This window comes from Lytechinus pictus, chromosome 19, assembly GCF_037042905.1.
Source record: "Lytechinus pictus isolate F3 Inbred chromosome 19, Lp3.0, whole genome shotgun sequence".
In the NCBI taxonomy this organism is placed as follows: Eukaryota; Metazoa; Echinodermata; class Echinoidea; order Temnopleuroida; family Toxopneustidae; genus Lytechinus; species Lytechinus pictus.
Genome location: NC_087263.1, coordinates 4,309,168 through 4,336,720, shown reverse-complemented (window position 1 = coordinate 4,336,720; position 27,553 = coordinate 4,309,168). Strand labels below are relative to the sequence as shown.

General features: G+C 36.7%; 1 protein-coding gene across 2 annotated transcripts; it reads left to right on the top strand.

The window, feature by feature from the left end:
• The first annotated feature begins 2,428 nt into the window (after positions 1–2,428).
• Positions 2,429–27,553, top strand: LOC129282487 (SH3 and multiple ankyrin repeat domains protein 3-like). Of its 2 annotated transcripts, none has more exons than XM_054918383.2 (10): positions 2,429–2,498; positions 3,372–3,497; positions 4,112–4,292; positions 10,734–10,885; positions 14,142–14,309; positions 15,298–15,492; positions 16,407–16,473; positions 18,248–18,445; positions 24,315–24,455; positions 26,688–27,553. In XM_054918383.2, exons 1-10 carry the CDS (start codon positions 2,466–2,468, stop codon positions 26,807–26,809), a joined length of 1,383 nt encoding a protein of 460 aa, XP_054774358.2. In that variant the 5' UTR covers positions 2,429–2,465; the 3' UTR covers positions 26,810–27,553. The 2 variants fall into 2 exon arrangements, with proteins under 2 accessions (XP_054774358.2, XP_054774357.2); XM_054918382.2 differs by having other exon boundaries at positions 16,407–16,491; positions 26,688–27,499.

Sequence of the window (27,553 nt, the reverse complement as noted above, 5' to 3'; positions counted from 1 at the left end):
TTGTCAGTTTGATAGAGGTTTTTGACACTGAGGCACACTGCCGTTTACAACCTTGACTCTTGTTCGTTTCAAATAGCTGACAGAGCAGCTGAACTACACTGCTCTGCATGGTCACGGAGAAAAGATGGCATGATTGTATTTTTCTGAGAGATTTTTTTTTTACTCCATCTCTGCTCGTTCATGGTTTATTTTGAATGATGGCATTTGATTACACTGTATTGAAATATGATATGACAAGTGGAAGCTGATATTGCCAATTCAATGTCACACTTGGTCTAATTCCGCTTCACCCGATAGCTATTTGGTCTAATCGGCGCTATTTAGCCAATGATCTCATATGTCCTATTCAGGATGGAGGGGGGTGGGGTGGTCTTTTCTTTGGCAACCAGTCATATTTACTATTTTCGCCATTATATGATTTTCGTACCTTTGCTAGACTTGTTTCTAGACCAGGCAAAAAAAGTAAAATTTAATTTTGGGGTGCTACTTTTCACAACTTACTGCCCAAATCTGCAACATTGTGTAAGCTGTTATATTGCAATGAATGAGGATTTCCAGGGCTCCCTTTTCTATTTTCCAGAGCTCTTTTGAGCATTTAGGGGGCTAAATAACCCCCCCCCCCTCAGCCCCGTGTATTTTTTTCCCTGTTCGAGACCAACTTGTTGATTGAAAAGCAATCAGGGTCTGTGTGCACAGACTAGTGGTAACCCTCTCAGGTCACACTGACAGGGGAAGTCCCCTCTTCAGGGTCAGCTGGGGTCATGTAATGTCAGCACACCCCACCCCCCCATGGCGGATCCTCCTAGTGGTGGGGGCGCAAGGGGCGCGTACCCCTTCTGTATTTTGAGAATAGCTCATTGAATATTCATGCATCTACATCTAAAGGAAATTGTGATTTGCACCCCTGTATTTTCAAATTTGCTATTTGCACCCCCTCTTTTTCAAAATCCTGGATCCACCACTCCCCACGTCTTGCCTAGATGCACATCACGTAGTACATGCAGGCCTACGCACATTTCAATGTGATGTGTGGTGTTTTTTTTATTGTAAAGTACAATGTAAAATACCTGTTTTTGTTCATAAAATGAGTCCCAAAATAAAATATCAGATTCATTCATCTTCAATACCTGACGTGCTTAGCAAATTTTTCCTTGTGGAGAATTCTACTCTTGTGCCATTTTTGGCCAGTCTATTGTTACACAGTGAAGGAGAAAATTGCTTTCATCTTCCCAACCTTGAAACAGCAGTTACCTGGGGAAGAATGTCAAGAATGAAATTTGAAATGAAGAAAATGTCTTCTGCATTGAAGAAGTAGAAAATACTTTATTCATTAGACATACTTCAAATTTTCATTGTGAAAATGATTGGCAAAGTTTTAGATAAATAATGAAGTATAGGCCCATTCCAAGGAATATTTGTATCTTCTGACAGTTTGTTATTTCAATTAGGGAAAAATATTACATGGGGGGGGGGGGCTTGGGGTGATTTAGCCCCCTGAAATGCTCAAAAAAATCCTGGAAACTGAAAAGAGGGATCCCTGGAAATCCCCATTCATCGTAATTTTAAAGCTTATCCAGTCTTGCATATTAAGGCAGTAAGTTGTGAAAAGTAGTCCCAGAAAATATTTTTTAAATGTTATTTGCCTGATTACAATCTTCTTAAAATGTGCGCTCGATCCTCTGCTATTTTGCCGACCTTGCCTGTCTCAGAAACCTGTCAAAAGTTGTCAAAAATATTCTACATGTCATAACATCCTATCAATATTTAGTCACAGGTCGATAAAAGTATAACTCACCAAAAAGTTGAAATGATTTACACCTGATATTCTAGGGACCTATTTTGAGAGTAAAATTACCCCAATTAAATGCATGGTGTTTGGTATTTACGCCCCTAGGGACCGGTCTATTCTGACTCATGACCCCCATGGTGTGACCTTTCATGACACCAGCATGACCTCCGCTTATTAGCCTCAGTGGGCAACAAGTTTTCAGATGGGGGTGCAAAGAGCGAAATTGATTTCCCATTGGAGTGCAACCACTATAGTTTTGTTTTGTTGAAACTATTTTGACATTCTTATTTTGCAATCCTCTGTTCAGTTGTGTTTACTTTTTACTAAAGTTAAGTTCCAATTAGAGTCATGCAATGATTTCTCAAGAATGCCATGTGGTTAATGTGTATGAATGTAATTGAACAGTAATTTACAAAGTTTTCTTGATCTTTCAAATTGGTTACTGTCCAATCACATACACATCTTTGCGTTTAGGAACTACGCAAGGAACAGATGACTAGACACTATGAACAGAAAATATTTCAAAGCTCTAAATATGCTTTGAAGTATCGAAATATATTTGAATTTTCATTATTTTGAGATGTAATTAAAACTTATATTTTGGTGTCTTTATTCTCCCTTTTCTTTCTTCCAACAGAAATCGGTATGCTTCAGGAAGGATGAGCGTATTTGGAACATGAAACAACACATCCTTCAGTGTCCGGATGTGGTGAGTCAAGTTTGGTCATAGGACCCCCAAGAGGGGGGGGGGGGGGCTGCAACTTAAGCCAGGGGGGTATTTTCTAGATATTTTTATATTACTTATTATGTTGAACCATGGGTGGAACATTATCATTTATAGTATTGATGGTATTTTAGGTGTTGACAGGGTGACACAGCATTTACTCTGGCGACAATTGCTCCGGACTTTATTTTGTCTAAGCTATAGGGTTAGGGTTGCAATGGGGTTTTATGTTAGGTTTAGAGTAGGGTATAGTGTTAAACCCAGGGTTGAAGTTGGTCATGCCATTAGTGTGTAGAATTTACAGCAGAGCAATTGTCTCCAGAGCAAATGTCATGGAACCATTGACAGTGTCCTCAGTATTTTAAGGTAGCGTTTGTTTGACTATCCCCACCATGGGGGGGGGGGGGGGGTGTAGACCCTTGCCAATCCCTCCTACATCCCCTTGGATTTTGGATCCAACCTTATATTTGTTGCATTTGTTGTTCATTAATGCCTATTGCTACTGATAGCAGTATTTTAGACATTTTTGTTGACAATGTACATGTTTCATTTAATAAAAATCTAATTTCCTCCATTTGTACCTATTCACTCACCAATATTTATTTTCAGCCATCAATCTGTTAACCTGACATCTGAATTCTGTGATTCCCATAGGCTTTGAACAGGGACCACATGATTCAAGTAGGCAATGAGTTAATAAAGTAGTTGTAATATTGTGCTAACTTGTTCATTCTTTCTCGCTTGTATAAAATATGCTCTGCTAATAAAAATATGTAGTGTAAGATAAAACTGATGGTGATTAACAAAACTTTCATGAATCTTCCTCTCTCATTCTCTCAATTTTATTCACCAAACTAGGAGCTACCAGACAGCCGTAACCATGGTTTCTACATGCTTCCGCAGAATAACAAAGCTGGTAAATTTCTTGATGAGGAGCGTTTGATCAGCGACTACCCGATAGACCAAAGGAAAGCCTACCTTGAGGTACTTATACACAGGAGTCATAAAAGTTTTAATGGAATTAAATGTCATAGAACAGTTTATTGCTCTAAAGGAAAAGAGATAAAAAGTTTTTTCAGTTAATCCTTTAGCTGGTAAAGGTTGACACAGTTGTCTGTGTAGCATTTTCTGATAGTGTCATGCATAATACTGCATAGCCATGAGATAAATCCGGCATGCTGTACATTGTCACGATAAGTGTAGAATTACCGTAGTATCTATTCCGAATCTCACTAGCACTCATTCAGCATTCAGCAAATGTAACTGGCATCCAGATTGGGTCTGTGGAGGGGGCCATGGACCCCTCCAAAAAGGTTCATGACCGAGAAAACAAGAAAAGAAGAAAGAAAAGGAAAGAAAACAAGTGTGAAATATGATATTAACTTCTGGATATTATGTCAAAATCTATCACAAAGTTAGATTTACATGTTTAAAAAGTTTTAATTTTTTTTCCTTTAGTACTCGTTTGCAAGTTATTAGAAATTTTGCCCTATGTGCCATCTCTGGCCCCCTCAAATTTTTGGCTCATTACGCCACTGGGGACTGATGTAAACAAAAATGATTATGTTATATAATCACACTTTTATATCTTATTTCAGTTCCGTTACAAGAAGAGGGTCTACAGACAGCTCAACCTTGATGTAGCCCAACTGAAGAAGTTCCACTCCAAGTCCACCCTGAAGCAGTTCCTGGACTATGTTAGGAACCGCCAAGTGGACAAGATCAACAAGCTGGCTGACAAGGGCATGGACCCCAACTTCCATGAAGAGGCTACTGGAGGTAAGAGGCGAAAAATTGAATTTTGAAAAGGAATGATTTAAATGATAGAACTCAAGACGGACATTCTGAACTCCAACATAACTTAAACCATGGTATAAAGTTGTGGTTTATATATCTGAGTGTGCAGCAAACGTACTGTAATGTAAGTGGCCATGCAGTGGTATATTTTAAGGCAACCGCACACCTTGCGATTGGTCACGATCCGATTTTGTAACAATTGCATTTTGCTCATTTTCTGAAAATGTTAATGAAAAGTATCTTTTTATTACAGGATCAAATTAGCTGAAAGAATACTAATATAACAATTTTGGATGATTGCAAGCCTTTCTTTTGGAGTAAAGGCCGAATTAGTTAAAAATCGTTTCCTATCGTACGACTGCTATGAGGACTCGATATTGAATTCGCTTTATACAGTATTCTAATAAGGATTATAGCTTAGTCACATATTTTAATACAGGTATTCGTATGGTGATTTAGAACATTACACAGTAAGGTATTCCATGTCTCAATACTGTACTAGCATCAAATTCTACTATGTTTTATTCCAAAATCGGGTCGCAGACCAATCGTAATGTGTGCGGTGGCCTTTAGATTGGTACCTATGCTTGTGGGATGGTACAAATGTTGCGCATTTCAGCCCCCTAAGGCTCTATTGCAACAAGCAGAGTAAGGGATGATGAACAGGAGAGCATTTCATCAAGGTGTCAAATCTGAGAAGTTTCCTTGATTTGTAATTGGCTACGAAGCATAGGTATCTGACTATTACTATGGTAACTGTGAAAAAAAAAACTTAGAAAGATGAAGCGTCTGACAAGTCCTGTCATGAAACACTCCCCTCATGGTAGTCAATTGTCAGTGGTAGTGCTGCTTTAATCCTTTCCAGTTTGTTGAAGGATCATGGTCGTGTATGTGACATAGGTTAGCGTAGAGCAACTCAGAACCTCTTACCCTCTCTTGGGGAGGAGCATTTCATGGAGAGATTTGTCAGTGAGTTTCACCGACAACCGTTACAAGCTATTGAAAATCCTTGCATCTGGATTGGTCGTGAGCAGGTTAGTTGGTGAACATCACTGACAAGTCCTGTCATGAATCACTCCCCAGGCGATAGCCAAGTGATAAAAGCCATTGACTTCACTGATGATTGTTAGAAGCTATATCGAAAACTCTCTCATCTGATTGGCTATGAGCAAGTTATTCAGTGAAATCACTGTCTCTTTACTTTATGAAACACTCCCTCGCTGAAAGCCCATTATCAATAGTAGTCCTTGGAAGGCGGTTGAAAGATCATGGTCATGTATGTGACATAGATTAGCATAGAGCTACTCAGACCCTCCTACACTCTCTCCCCATCCTTCATCGTCGTCATTATTTCACCTCAGTCACATACCAGAGCCCTCCTAGAATTCCTCTCCATTTTCACATCTTCAAAACCATGCAGGGTTCATGCTACGACTCCCATTAGGGAAAGGTCAGGCTACTGCAACATTGTACCCTTGTTATTGAAAACAATACCCCCAAACAATTCCATGTAGACGATGGAAAAACAACCGCTCCCAGATTTGCAATGGGAGATGGTGGGTTGGGGGATGGAGATGATAATGGGAGTTTGATGTTTGGGGTTATGTTTTTGTGAGTGAGGAAAAGTAGGTAGGTTCAGTCAAAACTAGTTGCAACAGTCGCCCACACTGCAATAGTCTTTCTCTCTATCGCCGTGTTTCACTTCCGTTCTCCTGTACCATTTGCTTCATTTCCACTCGTCTTCCTTTTCCTCCATTTCCCCTTCATCTTTTCTTTGATTTTTCTTACCTCTTTTTCTCCATTTCACAAATTTCCATCCCTTACTTCCCAACTTCAATTCTATGAAATTTCCCTTCTGCTCCACTCCTCACCTCCCCTTGTCCCATTTTCCCTTCCCTCCCCCCTTCCCCTCGTACTATTTCTATCTCCCTCACTCACTGTTTCTATTCTCCCCCACTCACTATTTCTCTCTCCCCCACTCACTTTTTCTCTCCCTCACTCACTGTTTCTATCCCCCCCACTCACTATTTCTCTCCCTCACTCACTGTTTCTATCCCCCCCACTCACTATTTCTCTCCCTCACTCACTGTTTCTATCTCCCCCACTCACTATTTCTATCTCCCCCACTTCCTATTTCTATCTCCACCACTTACTATTTCTATCTCCCCCACTCACTATTTCTATCTCCCCCACTCACTATTTCTCTCTCCCCCACTCACTTTTTCTCTCCCCCACTCACTATTTCTATCTCCCCCACTCACTATTTCTCTCTCCCCCACTCACTTTTTCTCTCCCCCACTTACTATTTCTATCTCCCCCACTCACTATTTCTATCTCCCCCACTCACTATTTCTCTCTCCCCCACTCACTTTTTCTCTCCCCCACTCACTATTTCTATCTCCCCCACTCACTATTTCTCTCTCCCCCACTCACTTTTTCTCTCCCCCACTTACTATTTCTATCTCCCCCACTCACTATTTCTATCTCCCCCACTCACTATTTCTCTCCCTCACTCACTGTTTCTATCCCCCCCACTCACTATTTCTCTCCCTCACTCACTGTTTCTATCTCCCCCACTTCCTATTTCTATCTCCCCCACTTACTATTTCTATCTCCCCCACTCACTATTTCTATCTCCCCCACTCACTATTTCTCTCTCCCCCACTCACTTTTTCTCTCCCCCACTCACTATTTCTCTCCCCCACTCACTATTTCTATCTCCCCCACTCACTATTTCTCTCTCCCCCACTCACTTTTTCTCTCCCCCACTTACTATTTCTATCTCCCCCACTCACTATTTCTATCTCCCCCACTCACTATTTCTCTCTCCCCCACTCACTTTTTCTCTCCCCCACTCACTATTTTTCTCCCCCACTCACTATTTCTATCTCCCCCACTCACTATTTCTCTCTCCCCCACTCACTATTTCTCTCTCCCCCACTCACTTTTTCTCTCCCACTCTCCTATTTCCACTCATAGTCCCTCCTCCTTCTTTTATATGTTGTCCCCATCATGCCTTTTCTCCCTCTCTCTCTCACTTTCTACGTCTCTCATACCCTCTCCCTCTTTTCTCCCTTTTCCCTCCTTATTTAAACCCGTCACCTGGTCTCTACCTCTGTTTCTCTCTCTCTTGCTCTCTGTCTCTCTCTCTCTTATCCCTCTTTCTTTTTCTCTATCAGTTCTTACCCCTTTCCACTCTTTCCATCCACCACACCTTCCCTTATCCCTTTCACTCTTTCCTTTCCCTTTTCCATTCTTCCTTCTCATCTGTTTTCCCTCCCTGCCCCCTCCCCTTCCTGTTTCTACCCTGCCTCAAACCCCTCCTCCACCTCCACTCCTTGCAATTGTAGACATCACTCATTATTCCATGTGAGATATATTGATATTTGATAGTCAGTGCCTATCCTCTATCAGGCATCATATCTGATTGAGATATTGTCTTGTACAGTTCTAGGTCAGCCAGGACTCTTTGATTGAGATATCTAGTTATTTTCCCCTTTTCACAGTACACTATTCTCAAACTCCCTTCATATCGGTAAACTGCCAAACCATCCACTGCCAACTCGTCCACTCACCACACGGTCTACCTTCGTTTAATCTAATGCCATTCCGTCCATCAACATTTCGTCTAACAACTATTTTGTCCAATAACCATTTGGTCCAATCATCACTTCGTCTAATCACCATTTCGTCTATTACCATTTCGTCTAATAACCAGTTGGTCTAATACCCATTTTCTTTTCATTTATTTTGCACAATTAACACTTCAGTTTAACTAAACCAAATGGTATATAGACTAAATGGCAATAGGACCAACTGGTTATTAGACGGAATGGCATTAGACAAATTGGAAATAACCTTCTTATCATATATCATTTCCCTTTTTATCCTATCAGGAAACCCCTTTCATACTAAACTTTCAATTTTACAATTTTCAGAATTAAAAGTCTTATACATCCACCCCCCACCCAAAAAAAAAAACAGTTTCTGCAATGGAAGAATTCGTGAACTAGCTTGTTTATCTTTATTGCATCTAAAACGATCTTGGCTTTTATTGGTTTTTATTCATTAGTCTTTAAATTGAATATGAAATTCTCTCAGTTCAGTTATAGATTGTGTAATTCTATCTGCTTACTTAAATTTCTTTGCAACTACAGTACTTAAGCTAATTGAAATATAAAATTTCACCTGAAACATTGTGAAATTAAATATATTGAAAATGTTGCAAACTGTAATTTAAGAAAAAAACAGCATAATAATTATAACAAACTAGTGCAGAATGTAAGAAAATTTCACCCTGCAAATCTAAACTCCCAGAACTTTGTAAATGGTTATAATAAGCCAGTTCATGGTTAGCTCATGATCAACTTTTCTCAAATGACCTTTGTAATTTTTCATTAGGATAAGCACTATCATTTTCAAATGTAGATGTTGCGTAAGCTTTACCGGTAGAGTATTCAAATTCTAAGAACAAAAGGCATTGTATAGACCAGGTGACTAGAATAGTACATCAAGGATAGAGTTTGGAAATCTGTTTTATTGTCTGCCTTTGGCACATTTGACTATTGTTTAGGCTACTGTCAAATACCAGTGATTATGAAGCCTCTATTTGTTACTCTTCAGCTTGGATGTGATAAATATTTTGAAAGGAATACATGAATAATCATCAAATCACAAATGCCTATGTCAGTGAATTTGAAAGCCACCTTCATGTTTGTCTCCAATGACCTTTTTCTGCTTGTGCACAGTTTACAACCGTGAACAGGCTTATTGAGTCTTATCCTTGAAGAAAAGACTTATCAGAGCTTGACTTCTTGTGTCATTTAAAACATTGGCTAGGAATTCAATTATACATCTAGTGACAATTGCTATGGCTGTCCGTGGAAGATAAATAAAACTCAGAATTCATTTTCATGCCAAAATCACTGTCTTTGACCGTATGTCTCTGCATTGGTCACTGAATAACAATGTGTGAAAGTTATTCATCTGGGAGTTCTATTACATATGATATGTGTAGGGTCAACATTCCACAAAGCCAATATTTTTTCACTTCTGAAATATAGCCTAAGAGAGATATGCATGCTTTCTGTATTGTTAGTGAGTTATGACCATGTTTATTTTTCATATATGCACAGTGGTTGATAAACCTGAGGACTTCTTATTTCACTTCTTAAATAAGATTAAAACTGATTGGTTTGATTTTCCACGAAAGACGAGTGATAGTAATAATATTGTTAATTTTTCATGTAAACCTCTATCTGTCAATATTCCACCATTATTATTTCTATGATAAGAGAAATGATGTAAGCTATGTGTGCTTTCCGCTGAGGAAATCCTATGTTTAGATTTTCACATATATGTGAAATTCTATATTGCACAAATACATTAGGGCTTATGTTTCACTTCTATAATATAGCCAAAGAGAAATATACTCTCTAAAATACATCCTATAGGAGAATGATATGTACATGTTTGCTACACGAATATATATGGGAATCTTGAGTAATACCACGTTTATATTTCACACTCTGTCGGTCAATATTCTACCAAGAATATATAAATATATATCACCTCCATAATACAGCCTGGGATTATAAGTGTCCTTTCATCATGGGGGGGGGGGTTATTCCATGTTTTCCTGTGGTCCGTGAAGGTCAATGGTCAATATCTCACAAAGCTAATATATCTCACCTCCATGATATAGCCTGGGATTATGATATGTGTGCTTTCATGGGGGGGGGGGGGTATTCCATCCCCCCTCGTGATCTGTGTAGGTCAAAACGTTACAAAGCTAATATATCTCACCTTGAAAATATATCCTGAGAGTATGAAATGTGCCTTGTGCAGGGGAGGAGTAATGCCATGTTTATCTTTCTAAAAATAGATTTGGTGTCACCCAAATATATCCCAGGGCTGTTTTTGGAGGTATGAAGCTGGTTTTGTATTTTGAGGTGTAGTTGACCTTTGGGGTTAGGCTCTGATCCAGACTTTCCATGTATTTGAAGAAATATTAGGAGGTGTTTCCTCTGTAATAATAATTTTGGATTTAGTTGCAAAAGTCAGATTCATGACATGCATAATCTCCACTTCCCCTTGCCCTTAGTTTCCTCTGTAAATGTTTCTCTCACAACTCAAAATTTTTCATAGTAGAGGGGGAACGCATACCTCTGAAGAGTTAAGGTACATATTTCTTCGATATAAATGGAAATTTATGCACAATTTTTCTAACAACTTCGAAGAAAAGTTTATCTCTTCCATTTGTAATATTTTACATGGAAAGGGGTGATAATGCACATTTTTAGCTGAAATCCAGGATCACAAGGAGGAATGCTCTAGCGACTTAATACCTCAATTGTTATTCAAGATTTTACGTGTGCAAGAAATTAGTCAGTTGCTTGTATTTGCTTCCGCTCTAACCCATAGAAACTCCCCTGACGATCGCTGTTTCTATGGACCGCTCCGAGGACGTACTTAAGGCTCTCGTCAATGGTGGCGCTCATCTAGATTTCAGGACTCGTCATGGTTTCACCGCAGTTCACCGGGCTGTCCAGAAGGGCAATATTAAATCACTTGACGTAAGTTGTAAATTTTGTTATCCCTGTAACACAAACAGATATAATTGATCTTTTGCATTGGGGTCATTCCATGCCAATTCACCCAATGAATGTGCAATTTTGCACCCGACCCTCTCGGAATTCGTTGTAAATTGGTACACATAAAATTCACCATGGCCCACGCACAAAACAAAAAAAATTAGTCCAATTGGTCCGTCGGTTCTCGCGCTACGGCCCGCCCTTTTCTCCTTGTTTTGACAAAAATGGGCGTGACCTTCAACTTTCAATGGCCACTGCGTCGTAACGTGTTGACCATTTTTCATGAAACAGGTACCATTTATTAGGAAATTCAGAGAGGAATCCAAAACATGCATCAAATAATGTATTGGAGCAATTTATAAGGTCGTGACCTTTGACCTTTACTTTGACCTTGAGTTTGACCCCCGGACAAATAATTTTTTAACTTGATTTTCATGTATGTTAATTATTAGTATGATATTGACAAAATATGTTAAAATCAATGATGATATTTTATTTCTTCACCTTTTAAAACTCTTCCGAAGATACCATGAAATTTCACTCTAGTCCTACATGTACATACTGATATTCATGTTAGTAAAGTGTTAACCATTTACATGATTTCTTCCAATCTTAAGTTACAGTATGCATGCACATGAAAAGAAATTAAGCTCATCAGTTCACAAATGAAACATTAGCGCGAGAACCGACGGACCAATTGGACTTATTTTTTTGTTTTGTACGTGGGCCATGTTGAATTTTATGTGTACCAAATTACAACGAATTCTGAGACGGTCGGGTGCAACCACTGGGTGAATCCAGATGGAATGACCCATTGTAAACTTATTTTTGTGGGGGCGTCGTGGTCTAGTGGCAAAGACTTTTATCTCAATCTTCGTAACGTGGGTTTGATTCCCACCCATGGCATGTTTTCCTTCAGCAAGAAATTTACCCACATTGTGCTGCACTCAACCCAGGTGAGGTAAATGGGTACCGACCGGAAGCAATTCCTCAAAACATTAGACTAGCTTAGGCGGGGTAATAAAAGGAGCACCTTGAGCACCTAACAAGGTGGATATATGCACTATACAAATCCTATAACATTAATATTATTAAACTGTTAACATGGATTTTTAGACTGATCATATCTTTTTATGTTATGGGGCACATGAATTAAGTACACTTAGCAAATAATACCCCCCACCCCCGCCCCCTTTTTCAGTGTATTTTATTCAAACTATTATGAGAGATATGAGGCAGGGGTGTGCCTACGGTAATTAACTGAGATGGTAAAATAATATGAAAGAGTTCCTTTTTTCAAATTCATGAATTGCATTAAACAATAAAACCATCGCTTATTTTATGATAAAGGTCAGTATGAAATAAAAACAACTTTTTCATTAAGGGGGAAAACCCTTTAAAAGTATCAAACAGAATAGCAGTGTAATGTCAGAAAGTAATTGTGATTACTTTTTTTGCTGAAAGCCATCAACTCCCCAGTATTTTATTCCCCTGATGGGTGCCAAAGATTTATGGTTCTAAAGATAGGTATTACCATGGCAACGTGCTTAGTATGTGTGGGATGAAATTGCAAAGTTTATGTTTGATGAAATTTGGCACCGTGCCATGTCCATTTTAATCATTCAAAATGAATTGAGATGAGAAAAGGCCTGTTGCAAATTTTAAAGCAAGCTATTAGTTTTGTAAAATGTGAATATTTGTAGTTATTTTACTAAAATCGAAATGTATATAAAAAAATCTTCAAATTGCATGCATCATATGTCTGAACCATTAGTATGAAATGATGACAATAAACATTATTCTAGGAGCCATATACTATTATTATTTTAATAGATTTTATTTTAATTTTGGGGTGTCTTCCAAGGGCCTTAAACAGTAAAATTCAGTCCCTTGACATAGTTTGTAAATTTTGAAATGCATGTTTCCTTAAATTTTCAGGAAATTACTAGAAGTTGAAATGTTTATAAACATTCTTTAGTGTGAGGTACTTAATTGGTTCGAGTGTCCACTCAAGTTTGACAGTTTTGATTGGAATTCCGTACTTCCTTTTTCCGCATCGAATTTCCCACGGCCTGGGCTGAAATCTGATCACAGAAATAGTGACGTAATTGCAGCATGTTATTATTTTTGTTAGAGCCCAATCAATCTCTCTTCCTCTATCTATTTTTCCCTGATTCACTTTATTGCTATCACTATTTATCTATTATTTTATTTTTTCTTTACCCTCTTATTCCTATTCACCTCTTTTTATATGAATTTCATGTTTTCATTCATTTTGTTCTACTCCTGTATTAATCCTAGGCATATTAATCTCCTCTCTTCTAATTTTGCATTTTTCTTGTCTCTCTGTATCCCCCCTTTATATCCACCTTGTATTACTTTGCTTTTTTTTTGTTTTTTTTATTGAACAAATCAAAACAAATCACAAACAATCACAAGCAATCAAAACATTTACAAAATATTGTATCATTAAACAAAACAAAGGAGGAAATAAAAGAAATAAAAATTGAAAAATAAAAAGGCAGCCTTTTTATATCCAATCTTACATCAGCTCTAATCACTTCTGGTTATCATGTAGGATTTTATAAATAAAAGAAATCAAACTTTTGAATTATCAAATAGGAGCAGTCACACCTGTCCCAATATTGAAAGTGTCATTGTTTTTTTTTTATCTTTTGATCTAAAAATTCATTTAGCTTACTTCCTTTTTAGAGGATTGATAGTGGTGACTGTCACCTACAAATCTGTGACCATTGAATCCTATTTTAGAACAAATTTCTCACACACTGATACAACAGGATCCCCTCTAAAGGCATTTTTGGGATGGTTAAGATCTTCTCTAATTCTTTCCTAAGAACCCCTAAAATAAGTTCTGCAAATTGCATGCTTTAAAATGATTCTCAGTTTGTGATGCTCTAAAAGTATGGTTGCGTCTCAAATAATTCTGTGTTTAGGAATAGACTTACTTTGGAGATATTTGCACCTTTTTCTATTTTAGTCCAAAAATGCCCCTTTCTTGCCTTTCAAAGTGACAATTTAGTTTTTATTTGAATGGGGCTTGTTAAAGAATGTATAATTTTTTAATGCTTGTCAGTATATATTTCTCCAAAGCGGGGCCTATTCCTTAGCAAGTTTCTGAGATATGTGTACCTCCTCTTTGTGAAATCCCTGGCTCTAACCCCTCCCCATCTATCTAATTTGATATTCAACCCGTCATTCTTTTTTTTTTCTCCTATAGATTCTCCTCGATCTCGGAGCATCCCCGAACTCTAAGGATGACAGAGGGCTCTCGCCGCTTTACTACAGCATCGTGACAGGCTCGGAAACGCACATTACGGAGTTACTACTCAAAGACTGCGCAGAGGTCTCGCCCGTAGATAGCCAAGGATGGGGCCTTATACATTATGTGAGTTGAAGAAGGCATAACATCAATAGTAAACGATTTTCAGTAGAAAAGGGCATTAAGTATCACATTGAAGAGCAGGTAATGTTTGATATATGAAAGGAGGCAGGGCATATAGATTAGGCAGACTCAGAAACCATGTTACAGAGTTACTACTCAAAGACTGCACAGAGGTCTCACCTGTCGATAGCCAAGGATGGGGTCTTATACATTATGTGAGTTGATAAAGGTATTACTTACTAGCTAATGAGATCTTTTCAGATTTCAGTAGAAAAAGGCATTAAGTATCTCACTAAAAAGGAATGTTTAGGAGTTACTACTCAAATACTGCGCAGAAGTCTTACCCGTCGGTAGCAAATTATTGGTATCATACATTATATTAGTAGGAGAAGGCTTTTTTAATAGCTTATTTGATCTCTTAAGATTTTAGTAGAAAAAGGCATTAAGTATCATAAATGAAGGGAAATGGTACTATCTGATAAGTGAAGATTTGGGCAGGGCTTATACATTAGACAGACTGAGTTACTTCTCAAAGATTTGTTATGAATTCTTGCCTGTTGATAGCTAATGATGGGGGCTTTTACATTATGTGAGTAGACAGGAATTAAGAGAATTTTTCAGAAAATACCATTAAGAACGAAAATACTAAAGAAAGCATACTCATCGGAATAAAATTGCATGACTGAACAGAACGCTAGAATGAAACGAAAAAGACCTTGGATGCTCAACGATGAGCTGTAATTGGCTGTCAAGGTAAACAAATTAGGCTTAGCAAACAGCTGTTTTCAAACTGTTTTCAGACAATGTTAGGTTGCTACCACCATCATGATTCTAAAATACAGCTCTTCTTCAAACTTTCAATTTGGGGATACAGGGTTTTAAAACCCCACAGACTATATGCTTGTTTGACTTTCTATTACATGCAGTTTGAGTCTGTTAGAGTACACTGGAACATTAATAACTCTAAATCTGTTTGGCTTTGTCTTTTCAGGCATGTCGCTATGGGCGTGTCCGATCCCTGAAGCTCCTCCTCCTATATGGCGCTAACATCTCATTGGCCAATGAAGCAGGTAACACGCCCCTTCATGTTAGTGCGCTCTACAGTCAGGAAGAATGCGCACACTTGCTGATGGACAGAGGGGCCGACAGGGCGGCGAAGAACAAGGCTAACCAGACTCCATTCCAGGTATTTCACCTCAGGGGGTTGTTTCACAAAGTGTGACATAACCCGTTGACTACTGAATTCCGTGATTCCCATAGGCTTTGTACAGGGATCATCTGGTTCCAGTGGGCAACGGGTTAAGAGTCTCACTGAAATGGTTTTGTGCAGTATAAAAGGCATCTCCCCATTGGTCAGATCATGCTAAGAGGAAGCACACTACTGCGTATTGATCAATAAGATTGCGCGTTGCAAACCATGTGTGCGTCGGCATTTAAGCATGACTCTAAGCCATACTTAACTATTGGTGAAACACCCCCCAGATCTCTTCTCTAATCTTGACTACTGAATTCTAGTAATGCAGGGACTACCAGGCTTATGAAGTAAGGGGTTTAAATCTCTACTTTACTGGAATATTGAATAGCGCCATCTCTCGGTAAGATTTGGAAAGTCATTGCCAAGATGTACCAACAATACAGTTCTACTTCATAAGAGCATGTTCATATAGAGAGTATATATATACAACTTATGATTTATACACAAATTACATTTGATTTAAAAGTCCAGTGTGGCTATCTTGAGTCGCTTATGATGTGTCTTTTAATCTTTGTATCAAAACTTTTGAATACTCTTTGATTATATGGGAAAATATAATTTTAAGCAAGAAATACTCTTATATTCTGTAATGTGTTGTATTTCATATGAAATACCATCATCATCATCACTATGATCGTCATCTGTGTCATCACCACCACCGTAATCATCATTGTAATCGTCATCATCACCACCACCATCATCATCACTATTATTATTTTATTGATTTTATTTACAAATGATAAGAGAAAGTTTCAAAAAAAGATATATATGTCATATGTATTGGTGTCTCTAACGTACATTGTCTTTTATTCTTTCCTGCGATGCCCTTGCTTTTCTTACCATAGGTTGCAATCTTGGCCAACAATTTTGAGTTGGCCGAAGTTATACGAAACCATTCTGGTCAGACTCTTGGTGCGTATTCTAAAAAATGTGAGCATGCTGTTCTTCTATCTGTACCGTCCTGTAAACTTAAGCCTGTGATTTTTCATCTGTTTAAATGTTTGCACATTTATGTTTGTTATGCAGTGTAGTGTTGTGTGCCAATTTTCAATGAAGATTTTATGCTAAAACTTGATGGGAATGATGGAATTAGTAGTACATGTAGTAATAGTATTAGTAGCAGCAGTAGCAGCAGCAGCAGGAGAAGTAAGAGTAGCAGTGGCAGAAGTAGAAGTAGTATTAAGTAGCAGTAGTAATAGCAGTAGAAGTATTATTTTTATTAGGAGTAGCAGTAGTAGAAAATAAGTTGCAGAAGTAGTAGTAGTGGTAGTCGTGGTAGTAGTAGTAGTAGTAGTGGTAGTAGTAGTAGTAGTAGTAGTAGTAGTAGTAGTAGTAGCAGGAGAAGTAGGAGTAAAGAAGTAGTAGTAGTGGTGGTAGTAGTAGTAGTATTATTAGTAGTTGTAGTAGAAGTAGTAGCAGTAGTAGCAGTAGTAGCAGCAGCAGAAGTAGTAGTAGTAGTATAGTAGTAGTAGTAGTAGTAGTAGAAGTAGTAGTAGTAGCAGGAGAGGTAGGAGTAGAGAAGTAGTAGTAGTGGTGGTAGTAGTATTAGTATTATTAGTAGTTGTAGTAGTAGAAGTAGTAGCAGTAGTAGCAGTAGTAGCAGCAGAATTAGTAGTAATAATAGGAGTAGTAGTAGTAGCAGCAGCAGCAGCAGTAGTAGTAGGAGTAGCAGTAGAAGTAGTAGAAAAAGAAGTAGCAGTAGTACTAGTAGAATTAGAAGAAGTAGTAGTAGAATTATACTTAGTCATTGTAGGACAAGCATTGCATAGTAATCTCACTAATGCAGCAGGGCAAAATTATGTTTCTGTCGGGGAATGTTTTTCTTACTTTGTCCTAAATTACATTTGTATGGAACCTATTGGATTTCTATTCTTGGGGCTATTTTCAATTACTCTAATTTTATTTTCAAAAACTTTTTGGGCACTTTTCTTGAGGTATTTCTTCCAAGTATTAGTAATGGTAGTAGCAGTAGTCGCAACAGTAGAAGTAAGAGATACTCAGTAGCAATACGGTCAGTAAAATGGTAAAAGGATGAGGAAATATATCTTGTCAGTAATTTTGAGCTTTTAAAGAATGTTAACTTTAATGTTTGTTTTGTACCGTTGTTTGCAAGTTTGATAATGCACATTGCATGATGAGTTTATCTGCACCCTATTGACTTACTTGTATTACGCATGTTTGTGCACTTTAATCTAAACATGATGATGTTGACTAAATAAAAAATCTTTAATTTGTTCCCAATATTTATAAGTATTCATTGCATGCATCTTTATTGAAAAAAGGGTTAGCATGTACACCAGGCATTGTTTTCAACATCAATTTGGTCATGTTTGATTTGCACAATATCAGTCAGTCGAAAGTAGAGAGTTGCTATGTCATGCAATATATTCACAACCAGTGAGTTTGCATAAAAAGCAAACATACATGTATCAAATATGGGAAACAGAAAAGAACAAAACCCTTGTTATCAGTTGAATTTATAAAACAGCAAAATCAAACAAACAGATTTTGAGCATATGAGGAAAAATTGAATAAAAAAATCAATAACATTGTGAGCATTTGGAAGTTGAGATCAACAAAAGCATTCTTTTAGATTGAAATAGTACTTGTAATCTGTGTGGATGACATTTTTTCTGACTCCATTTCATCACTCAAACTATCCTGATTCATCCTCACCCAATTTCAGATTCATCACAAGACACGCCTACCTTCAGCAAGCGAAGGCGATGGGCCAATTACATCAGCCACAGCCAATCGCTAAGCCAGGTCAGAGGTCAAGCGTTCTTAGATCAGAGCGAGGACAAGTATGGACCCAAGTCTCGCATGTCCCTAGCAACCATTCCCGGGTCACCTGAGAAGAAGAGCCTTAGCAACGGATCAGCAGGTAGACTAATTCATTTGATTCAATTCTGTTTTAATTTACTTTAAGCAGTATTTAACAAGTGTTTCAGTTGTTATTTGTCATATGAATAATGATTAATGTAAATTTAGAAGAGCAATCCTTGGCAGTGCTCTCTAAATTCAAAGAGATGAGGGACCAGTCCTGATGGAATGAGATTTCAATCTTTTTAGAGTGAATTTTTACCTTTTTGGAGTGGAAGTATATAAAAGATGAATTTTTACCCTTTTTTGAAGTGAAAGTGTAAAAAGGATGCACACTTTCACTCCAAGAAAGAAAAATTCATTCTTGAAAGATTGAAATCTCATTCCATCAGGACTAGTCCCTCATCTCACTCTTAGAGGAGTGTTTGTGATTAGGGACCAGATTAGCTCCTTTGCATTTAAAGAGTGGATGATTTCACCATCACAGTCTTTAAATTGGAAGAAAATAGTTTGAAAGCTCACATTTTTTCCCTCTATCCAAGAACTAAAAATTATCCTTTAGTAAGGAGCTACTTAGAGCTATGTGGAATTACATGGAAGTGTGTCCAGGAAGGCATGTAGCTTTATAAAGGTACTATAGAAGAAGAAGAAAAAAAAAAGAAGAAGAGGAAGAGGAAGGAGAAGGAGGAAAGAGGGGGGGGGGTAGGGAGGAAGAAATGACCCATCATGAGGAAACAAGGAAGGCCACTTCTGGCCATTCTACTGACTCATCCATGGACTCATTTCACAATCATTGTAACTTTCCCATGATGGTAACTACCATGGAAACCTTGATTGTGATTGGATGCTGAGCCTTGTTACCATGGTAATTACAATATTGCCAAAGTTTCCATAATTGTAAGTCCTACATGAAATGACCCCTGGATGTAAATCATGTGCTGTGTCTGTCGTCTTTTGGTGATTCACCATTCCTCGTGACAAAACTATCCTTCATGGTCTGAAAGGATCGGAAATTAGTTGAACCGTGTGTTGTCCCGGAGAGAAAAGAATTGACCTGCAATTGGGTATATCACAGAGTTTCTTTGTAATATGTTGTAATTTTTATATTTTCCCTTGATACTGCGCTTGTGCCACAATGCTTCTGCCAGCACATTTTCAAATTTCTACTGTGAAAATGTGCAAGTAATTCTCTTAGTTCATATTTGAAAAAGCCATGGAACATGAATAAGAAAATGCACTATAGGAAGTCTTTATCTTTTTTATGATGGCAATTCAATGTATTGAATACATGTAGCAAATGAATAGATAGATATGTTAATTTATTGATGTAAATTAGAAAATCTTATCTGATTTTATCATATATCAGATGAATAAATGTATCTATTGTATTAATGGGAAATATTTAAGTCAGCTCTAAAGCAAAGCTTGAGATTTATGTATGTTGCAGTGTTCTGTAAAAAAAAAAATCTGGAATAGTAATTTTCACATTACTTCCATAAACATGGATAATTGATTACATGGCAATATTTATTGATTACCAAATTCCTTTTGCTAATTCTTTTAAGAATAGTTTATTTTCATTGAATCAAAGATTTTCATAGAGCTTTCATACATTCAAGTTCCTGTTAATTACGATGCCATGTGAAAAGTGTGCTAAATTTGTATCTGGAGATGTTCATGAACATCTTTTATGAGCATTGGTGTAAACATGGCTATTGTCAATGATTAATCAAGCAATTTCAAGTTCCTCTTTCATCCCCTTTTATTCCTGTGCATCTGACCGTCTCAACGTTATAATTTATTTCTGACTAAACTTCTGTTGAATATCTGTTGAATCTCTCTTCCTCATTATCCTACAGTTCCCCCTTTTCTCTCCCCACTCCCCACCAAGAAAAATTGACACAGAGTTTTTTTTTCTTTTATAGTGCCTACTTTCTTGCTTCTGTTCATTCCAAGTATGTTTTGTGTTGAGCATAATGGTAATTTGTAGGAGGGGGGTATTTTGGACAATTCTGGTTGTAAATCGCCCTCATCTTTGATGTATTATTTTGCTGCTCCTCTTTTTTTTATGTGTGAGCTTCTCATGTGATCTTTCCACCCCTCTTTGCCCCATCTCCCGTGTCTTCCTACTTCCCCTATGTTTTGAAGTTTCGATAATCCGCATTTACACATCATCACTCATCAGTAACTTTGAAACTTGTTATTTCTGCCCCTTTTTATTGCTTTTGATATCCCTTTTTAGTTTTTAGACCTCTGTTTCCTTCTCTCTCTCTCTCTTTCAGTTTTCCCTGTGCTGTATTGCATAGTCATGTCTAACTCCTATATTGCCTCTCTCTCACCCTATACTTGTCCTCTTTTTTCCAATATACCCTCCCCCTATCTCTCTCTCTCCCTCTCATGCATTTCATAGACCCCCTCTCACTATTTTTCCTGTTGGCCTTATTCTCTTCTCTTGATTGTTCCTCTCTTTCACTTTTATATTTTCGCCCTTCCATCATCCCTTCTTCTTCTTCTTCTTCTACTACTACTACTACTTCTTCTTCTTCCCCTTCTTTTCTTTCTCCTCCTCCTCCTTCTCCTCCTTCTTCTTCTCCTCCACCCCTCCTCCTTCTTGGCATTCTTCTTCTCCTCTGTTTTTCTTCTCCTTCCTTTTCTTTTTCCCCTCTTTTTCGTCTTCTCCTCCTCAGCCCTCCCTCTCACCATTTCTAATCATCCTCCTACATCCTCTTCTTCTCTTCTCTTTCTCCCTCTTCTACTTCTTATGATTATATCTTGCCTCTCTCTACCCTTCTCTCCCTCCCGCTCTCGGTTTATGCCTGCCTCTGTCTCTTTTTCCAGACGGTTGATTAAAACTCACAAGGTGGTTTTTAATTTGTTAGTCCCTTCCATGCAGTCAGTCAGTCAGTAAATGTGACGTTCGTTGAGGAAATAGTGCATTAGAATCTTGTCTCATCGGCTCCGCATATATGCATATACATGTTAAGAGCTTGACATCTCGATGAGGCCAGGATTATTGTTAGAGGAGCTTTCAACAGTTGTCCAGGATTTCATATTCTTGTCAAATCTCTGTTTTAAGGATTCGGTGAGTTCAGAAACAGGGGGAAGTAATTTTAACTTCCCAGAAGTTGAGTCTTCGAAATTTATTCAAATTTTATGGTCTGTGTTTTGCAAGTATACTCCCTCTTTTGTGATGATGTTCGATCACTTGATTAGTCTTTTCGTATGATATTTTTTAAGGACCTTTGTTTAATTATTACATGCTGTTTGCAGAAATATTATTTTTTCTAGTAATCATTGAATGTGGAGGTTTTAGGTTATTTGCATTACACAAAATACTGCTTTTTAAATTATCTATCATTTTACTATATATCAGTTAGGTTCACTTGTATTTTGATTGTGTTTCCTTTTGGGAATCTTTATATTGAATAATCGCTATAAAATGGGCATTGTAACAATGACCTTGTTTGGAATCCTGAGATCCATATTACAGAAGGTTAATGATTGATCATACGTTTGATTTTTCAATTGATTCTATATCGTTGTCAATTCAATCAATCATAAAAGAAGGTTCTACAATGATTGCTAAGCTTCGTGTTTTAGCCCCCTGGTATCCACTGTCATGTAATTTATCATTATTCCTTATCATTGCAAATCTCCAACACTACCAATTATTTGGTTTGTGATAGCTATCATGTTTTTTTTTTTTTTTTTTTTTTGGGGGGGGGGGAGTTTGGATGCAGGCCTCTTCATGAAAAACATTTTTTTTCCTATTCATAAACTCCTATATTAAGGAATCTTTTCTTTTTTTTTGGATAGAATACATTATCAAATACTTTTTTAAACCTATAAATCTCTGTCAACCACACTTCCTTCTTACATTTCTTCATTATTTCAGCAACAAAGATCTACATACTCTCTTCATTCTGCAGCTGCCCCTTCCTATGTCATTCCAAAATCCAGAACACAGGCCGGTTTCAACTCTTTTCAATCTCTTGCCCCCCCCCCCCCCCGTCTTTGGAACAAACTCCCTCCATCTTTATGAAACTTCTCTTCTCTTGACCTCTTCAAAAAACATCTCAAAATACACTTCCATAAACCCTAACTTATTCCATCAACAGCACTTTGTATCCTCTGGAAAAAGCGCTATATAAATCCAATTATTATTACTATTATTATCTTTTTTTTGCACTAACTCTGTTTTGAAGAGCCTCTCTTTTGAGGAACCCTTTGGTACCTCTGATGGAGACGTTTATACTGGACATATCCTTCGGCATATCTTTTGACCTAGTATTTATTATGTATACATTATACATTGCATTGTCTGATGTACCTGCAAAATGCATTAATGAGCTTTTGTAATCATGTAATTGCCCGTAATAACTTTCACATCAATTGTTACGAGTAACAGTAAGCGATCCGTTCGAAAGCGACTATGAAAGTAATTAGATTGACGTTAGTCGACATTCCTTTAATCTATCCACCTGACTGCGGTGTTTTATTCGAAAGGTTTTGATTCGATTTGATTAATGAGTAATTGTGACAGCCTTTACTAATTGTGGTGCCGTTTCTGGTTTTGAATGCCTGTATCTATTTTGAATGCTGGTTTAAAGGATTATTCAAGTGGTGAGGAAGGTGAAAGCTATGATTATGAGCTTCAAGTTTTTATTGTTTTAGGAAAAGTAGTTAAAACATTCACTGGAAAGGATTGCTATTCTAATGGGTGTGTGCAAGAATATATTTGCGATCAATTGCAAATTTTTATTTCAAATTTACAATTGATGGATTAATTTTATCTTTTAAAATTTCAATTTATTTGAAGTACATTATTTTTATACATTGTCATTTTGTATTTATCGGATCTCTTGAGGAGATATAAATGAAACTTGAAACTAAGTATTGCAAATCAGTTTTACCTTCTGGCTTAGAAAAGCTGACCAGTAATTGAGTGTAAATCTGAAATATTTATGATTGATTTTGGAACCCAAATTTGACTTGCTATTAATTGTAGATTTCTTGCAATGCCCTAATTAGTATGATATTTATTATCTTTGTTCTGTGTCGATTTTTCTATGATATCTATTACTCCATTTGCTTACCAAGTATTCAAAGGTAATATTAGAGGCTGTTCTCACTACGTTCCTAAAACTAGTTTACTGGAAACTACTTTAGTGGAAACTAGTTTAACGTGTAGTGAGAACGGTCGAAGCGGTCTTGGAAGCAATCTTCCAAACCAGTTTGGAAAACCACCTCGCGATGTAGTTTTCAAGATCGCTTCGCCTCGTTAAACTGGTTTTAGCGTAAGTGAGGACACAACCGTTCTTCGGGAAGCGATCTTCGCACATTTTGAGCGCGCTACTCCACACAACAGCTGTAGAATGCCTTGCTGCGGTTTCGAATTTCGCGCGAAACATGTCACCCCTATGAGAGCGTTTCCATGGCAATAAGAGCGCTTTACGTGAAGTGATTTTGAAAACCACTTTCGTGTGATCAAGTGGGAACGCTAGCAAAGCGATCTTCCAAACTGGTTTCCTGAATCGGTTTCCAGTAAACTAGTTTTAGAAAGCGTAATGAGAACGGCCTCTTAGCTCCCTCAGTGATAGAAGTGTAACTACCTTGATAGTAAACATTTGCTTGTCGCAAATAAATAAATGGATAGATAGATAGTTAGATAGATAAATAATAAATGAAAAAGTAAATGAATAAATAGAAATATCAATAAATAGATTTATTATGAAAATACATAAGTAATTGAATAAATGAAAAAATAAATAAATAAATAGATAAACAAATAAATAAATACATGAATAAATGAATAAATAAATAATGAATGAATAATTGAATGAATTAATGGATTAATAAATAGTTAAATAAATGAACGAATAATATAATTAAATCTAATTTCTTTTCATCTACTTTTCTCTCTCTCTCAGGTGGGGCGAATCCCCTGAAGGCCCCCATGATTCACAGAAGAATAAAAGAGGCCCCTAAGGGGCGTTTCTACATCGCCAAACAAAACTACTCCGCTCAAGAGGTCGGCGAACTTTCCTTGCATAAAGGAGACCATGTGGAAGGTAAGAATGTAGGGCCCTGTTTCATTTACAAACTACAGTTACAAGCTACTTAAATTCTGTCATTTGATTGGTTGAGAGTAATACTGTGTTCCAAAAATCTTGTTATTGATGTCAATTTAAAGGAGCAGTTTTAAGCTACTGAATTCCTCTCGTTTGATTAGTTGAGAGTAAATCCTGTGTTCCAAAAATCTTGTTATCGTGTCAATTTACAAGCTACAGTTAAAAACGACAGAAATTCTGTCATTTGATTGGAAGAGAGTAATACTGTGTTCCAAAAATGTTGTTTTCAATGTCAATTTACAAGCTACAGTTATAAACTACTGAAATCTTGTCATTTGATTGTTTGAGAGGAAAGTAGACATCAAATTCAAGGGTTGTTAACCCGATGACTACTGATTTCTTTATTTCCCATAGGCTTTGTACAGGAATCACCCGGCAATGGGTTAAAACTTAATACATGTTTATGAAATCTGTGAAAAAAAGGCATACAAACTAGTAGCCTAAATAGCCCCACCTCAAGTCCTCAACTACTCATATCTGGCCAGGTTTATTACCCATAATGCAACATTCTAAGCAATGTAGTCTTGTAATATATGCCTAATCCCCCCCCCCCCAGGAAAAAAATAGATAGATAGATAGATTGATAGATAGATAGATAGATAGAAGATAGATAGATAGATAGATAGATAGATAGATAGATAGATAGATAGATAGATAGATAGATAGATAGATAGATAGATAGATAGATAGAGATAGATAGATATAGATGGATAGATATATAGATAGATAGAAGGTAGATAGATAGATAGATAGATAGATAGATAGATAGATAGATAGATAGATATAGATGGATAGATAGATAGAAGACACATGTAGATAGATAGATATATGTATATAGATAGAAGGTAGATAGATAGATAGAAGATAGATAGTTGATAGATAGATAGAAGGTAGATAGATAGATAGATAGATAGATAGATAGATAGATAGATAGATAGATAGATAGATATAGATGGATAGATAGATAGAAGATAGATAGATAGATATATGTATATAGATAGAAGGTAGATAGATAGATAGAAGATAGATAGTTGATAGATAGATAGATAGATAGAAGATAGATAGATAGATAGATAGATAGATAGATAGATAGATAGATAGATATAGATGGATAGATAGATAGAAGATAGATAGATAGATATATGTATATAGATAGAAGGTAGATAGATAGATAGAAGATAGATAGTTGATAGATAGATAGATAGATAGATAGACAGATAGATAGATACATGTAGATAGATAGATAGATAGATAGATAGATAGATAGATAGAAGATAGATAGATAGAAGATAGATAGATAGATAGATAGATAGATAGATAGATAGATAGATAGATAGATAGATAGATAGATAGATAGATAGATAGATAGATAGATATATATATATGTAGATAGATAGAAGGTAGATAGATAGATAGAAGATAGATAGATAGACAGACAGACAGACAGACAGACAGACAGACAGACAGACAGACAGACAGACAGACAGACAGACAGATAGATAGATAGATAGATAGATAGATAGATAGATAGATAGATAGATAGATAGATAGATAGATCAGATAGAATAGATAGAATAGATAAGATAGATAGATAGATAGATAGATAGATAGATAGATAGATAGATCAGATAGATAGATAGATCAGATAGATCAGATAGATCAGATAGATTAGATAGATAACAATGATGATGATAGTTTTCAAAGTTAACAAATATGAATAGGATAAAATAGTACATTAAAGGTATTGTTTAACTTCGTGAGCAGCCGATTTAAAAAATTCTCAAACCAAGATGAAACATGTGTACAAGTGCATGTATTAGAACTAATAAACCCTGAAAACAACCATTATTGAGAATGAAAAGCTAAAACTACAAGGCAAACCCAGATTTTGTAAATAGGCGTCTTATAGATGGCTAAATAGTACACATAAGTGTATGGGATGAAATTAAGATGGTGTTTTTTGTCACTTTATATTTCAATTTTTGAAGCACTAAATAATTATTTTCGAACGCATTTTTTTCTGGGCTTCATTTTTGTAACATATCACAGACACAGGTGACAAGTGTGACCTTCTAGCTCAGATTTTTTAAAAGTCAAACCAATGTTAACCAATCACTTTAACATTTCAGGACTTAAATTGATTTTCCAATCTTCTATACCCTTTACTTACAGTTACAGCGATTGGTGAATATAACTACTGGCAGGGTCGTGTTGCACATAGCATGGGATGGTTCCCGTCATACTGCGTTGAAGAAATATCACCAAAGTACAGAAAAAGTAAGTCCCTCTCTTGATTTTCATTCTGAGATTCTGGTGTTGCCTAATTTTGAATTTTGATGTTTAAGAAAGGATGATGAGAAATGTACAAAATTGTACACTTTGAGGAGACAACATTAGGTTGGGTAACATACTGTATAATATTACCAACTATTGATAAAAATGAAGTTGCATGTGAAATTTGAGATTTTGTTCTCCATCAGCTGGTAGGTTCATTTAGGAAAGTCTATTTGAATTGCTGGAGAAGTGTAAGTGTATGAAATTGATTTAAGAAGAAAGATTTTTTATCGTGATAATGGTGGTGGTGATGGTGGTGATGATGATGATGATGATGATGATGATGATAGTGATGCCAATGGTGATGATAGCATTGGTAATGATGGTAATCATGATGATAGATAATAATTATGATAATATGAAGCGTTGATTATCTTGTTTCTTATTCGATGGCACACTCAATACGATGATGACAGCAATGACGATCATGATCATCATCAAGAAGATGATAGTGCTGATGATGTTGATGATGATGCTGATGATGATGATTATAATTATGAAGATGCTAGTGCTGTTATTGTTGCAAATTGCATTATTCAACTTCTAAATCCACCAAAGCTTAACTATTACTAAAGAAACAAAAACACAGAAAGAATGTACATTAAAAAAAAAACATTAAAAAGAACTTTGCATGTAGAATACACACATTGAAAGAACAAAATATATTGAATAAATTACATGTTGTGATTATTGTGAAGTAGCAT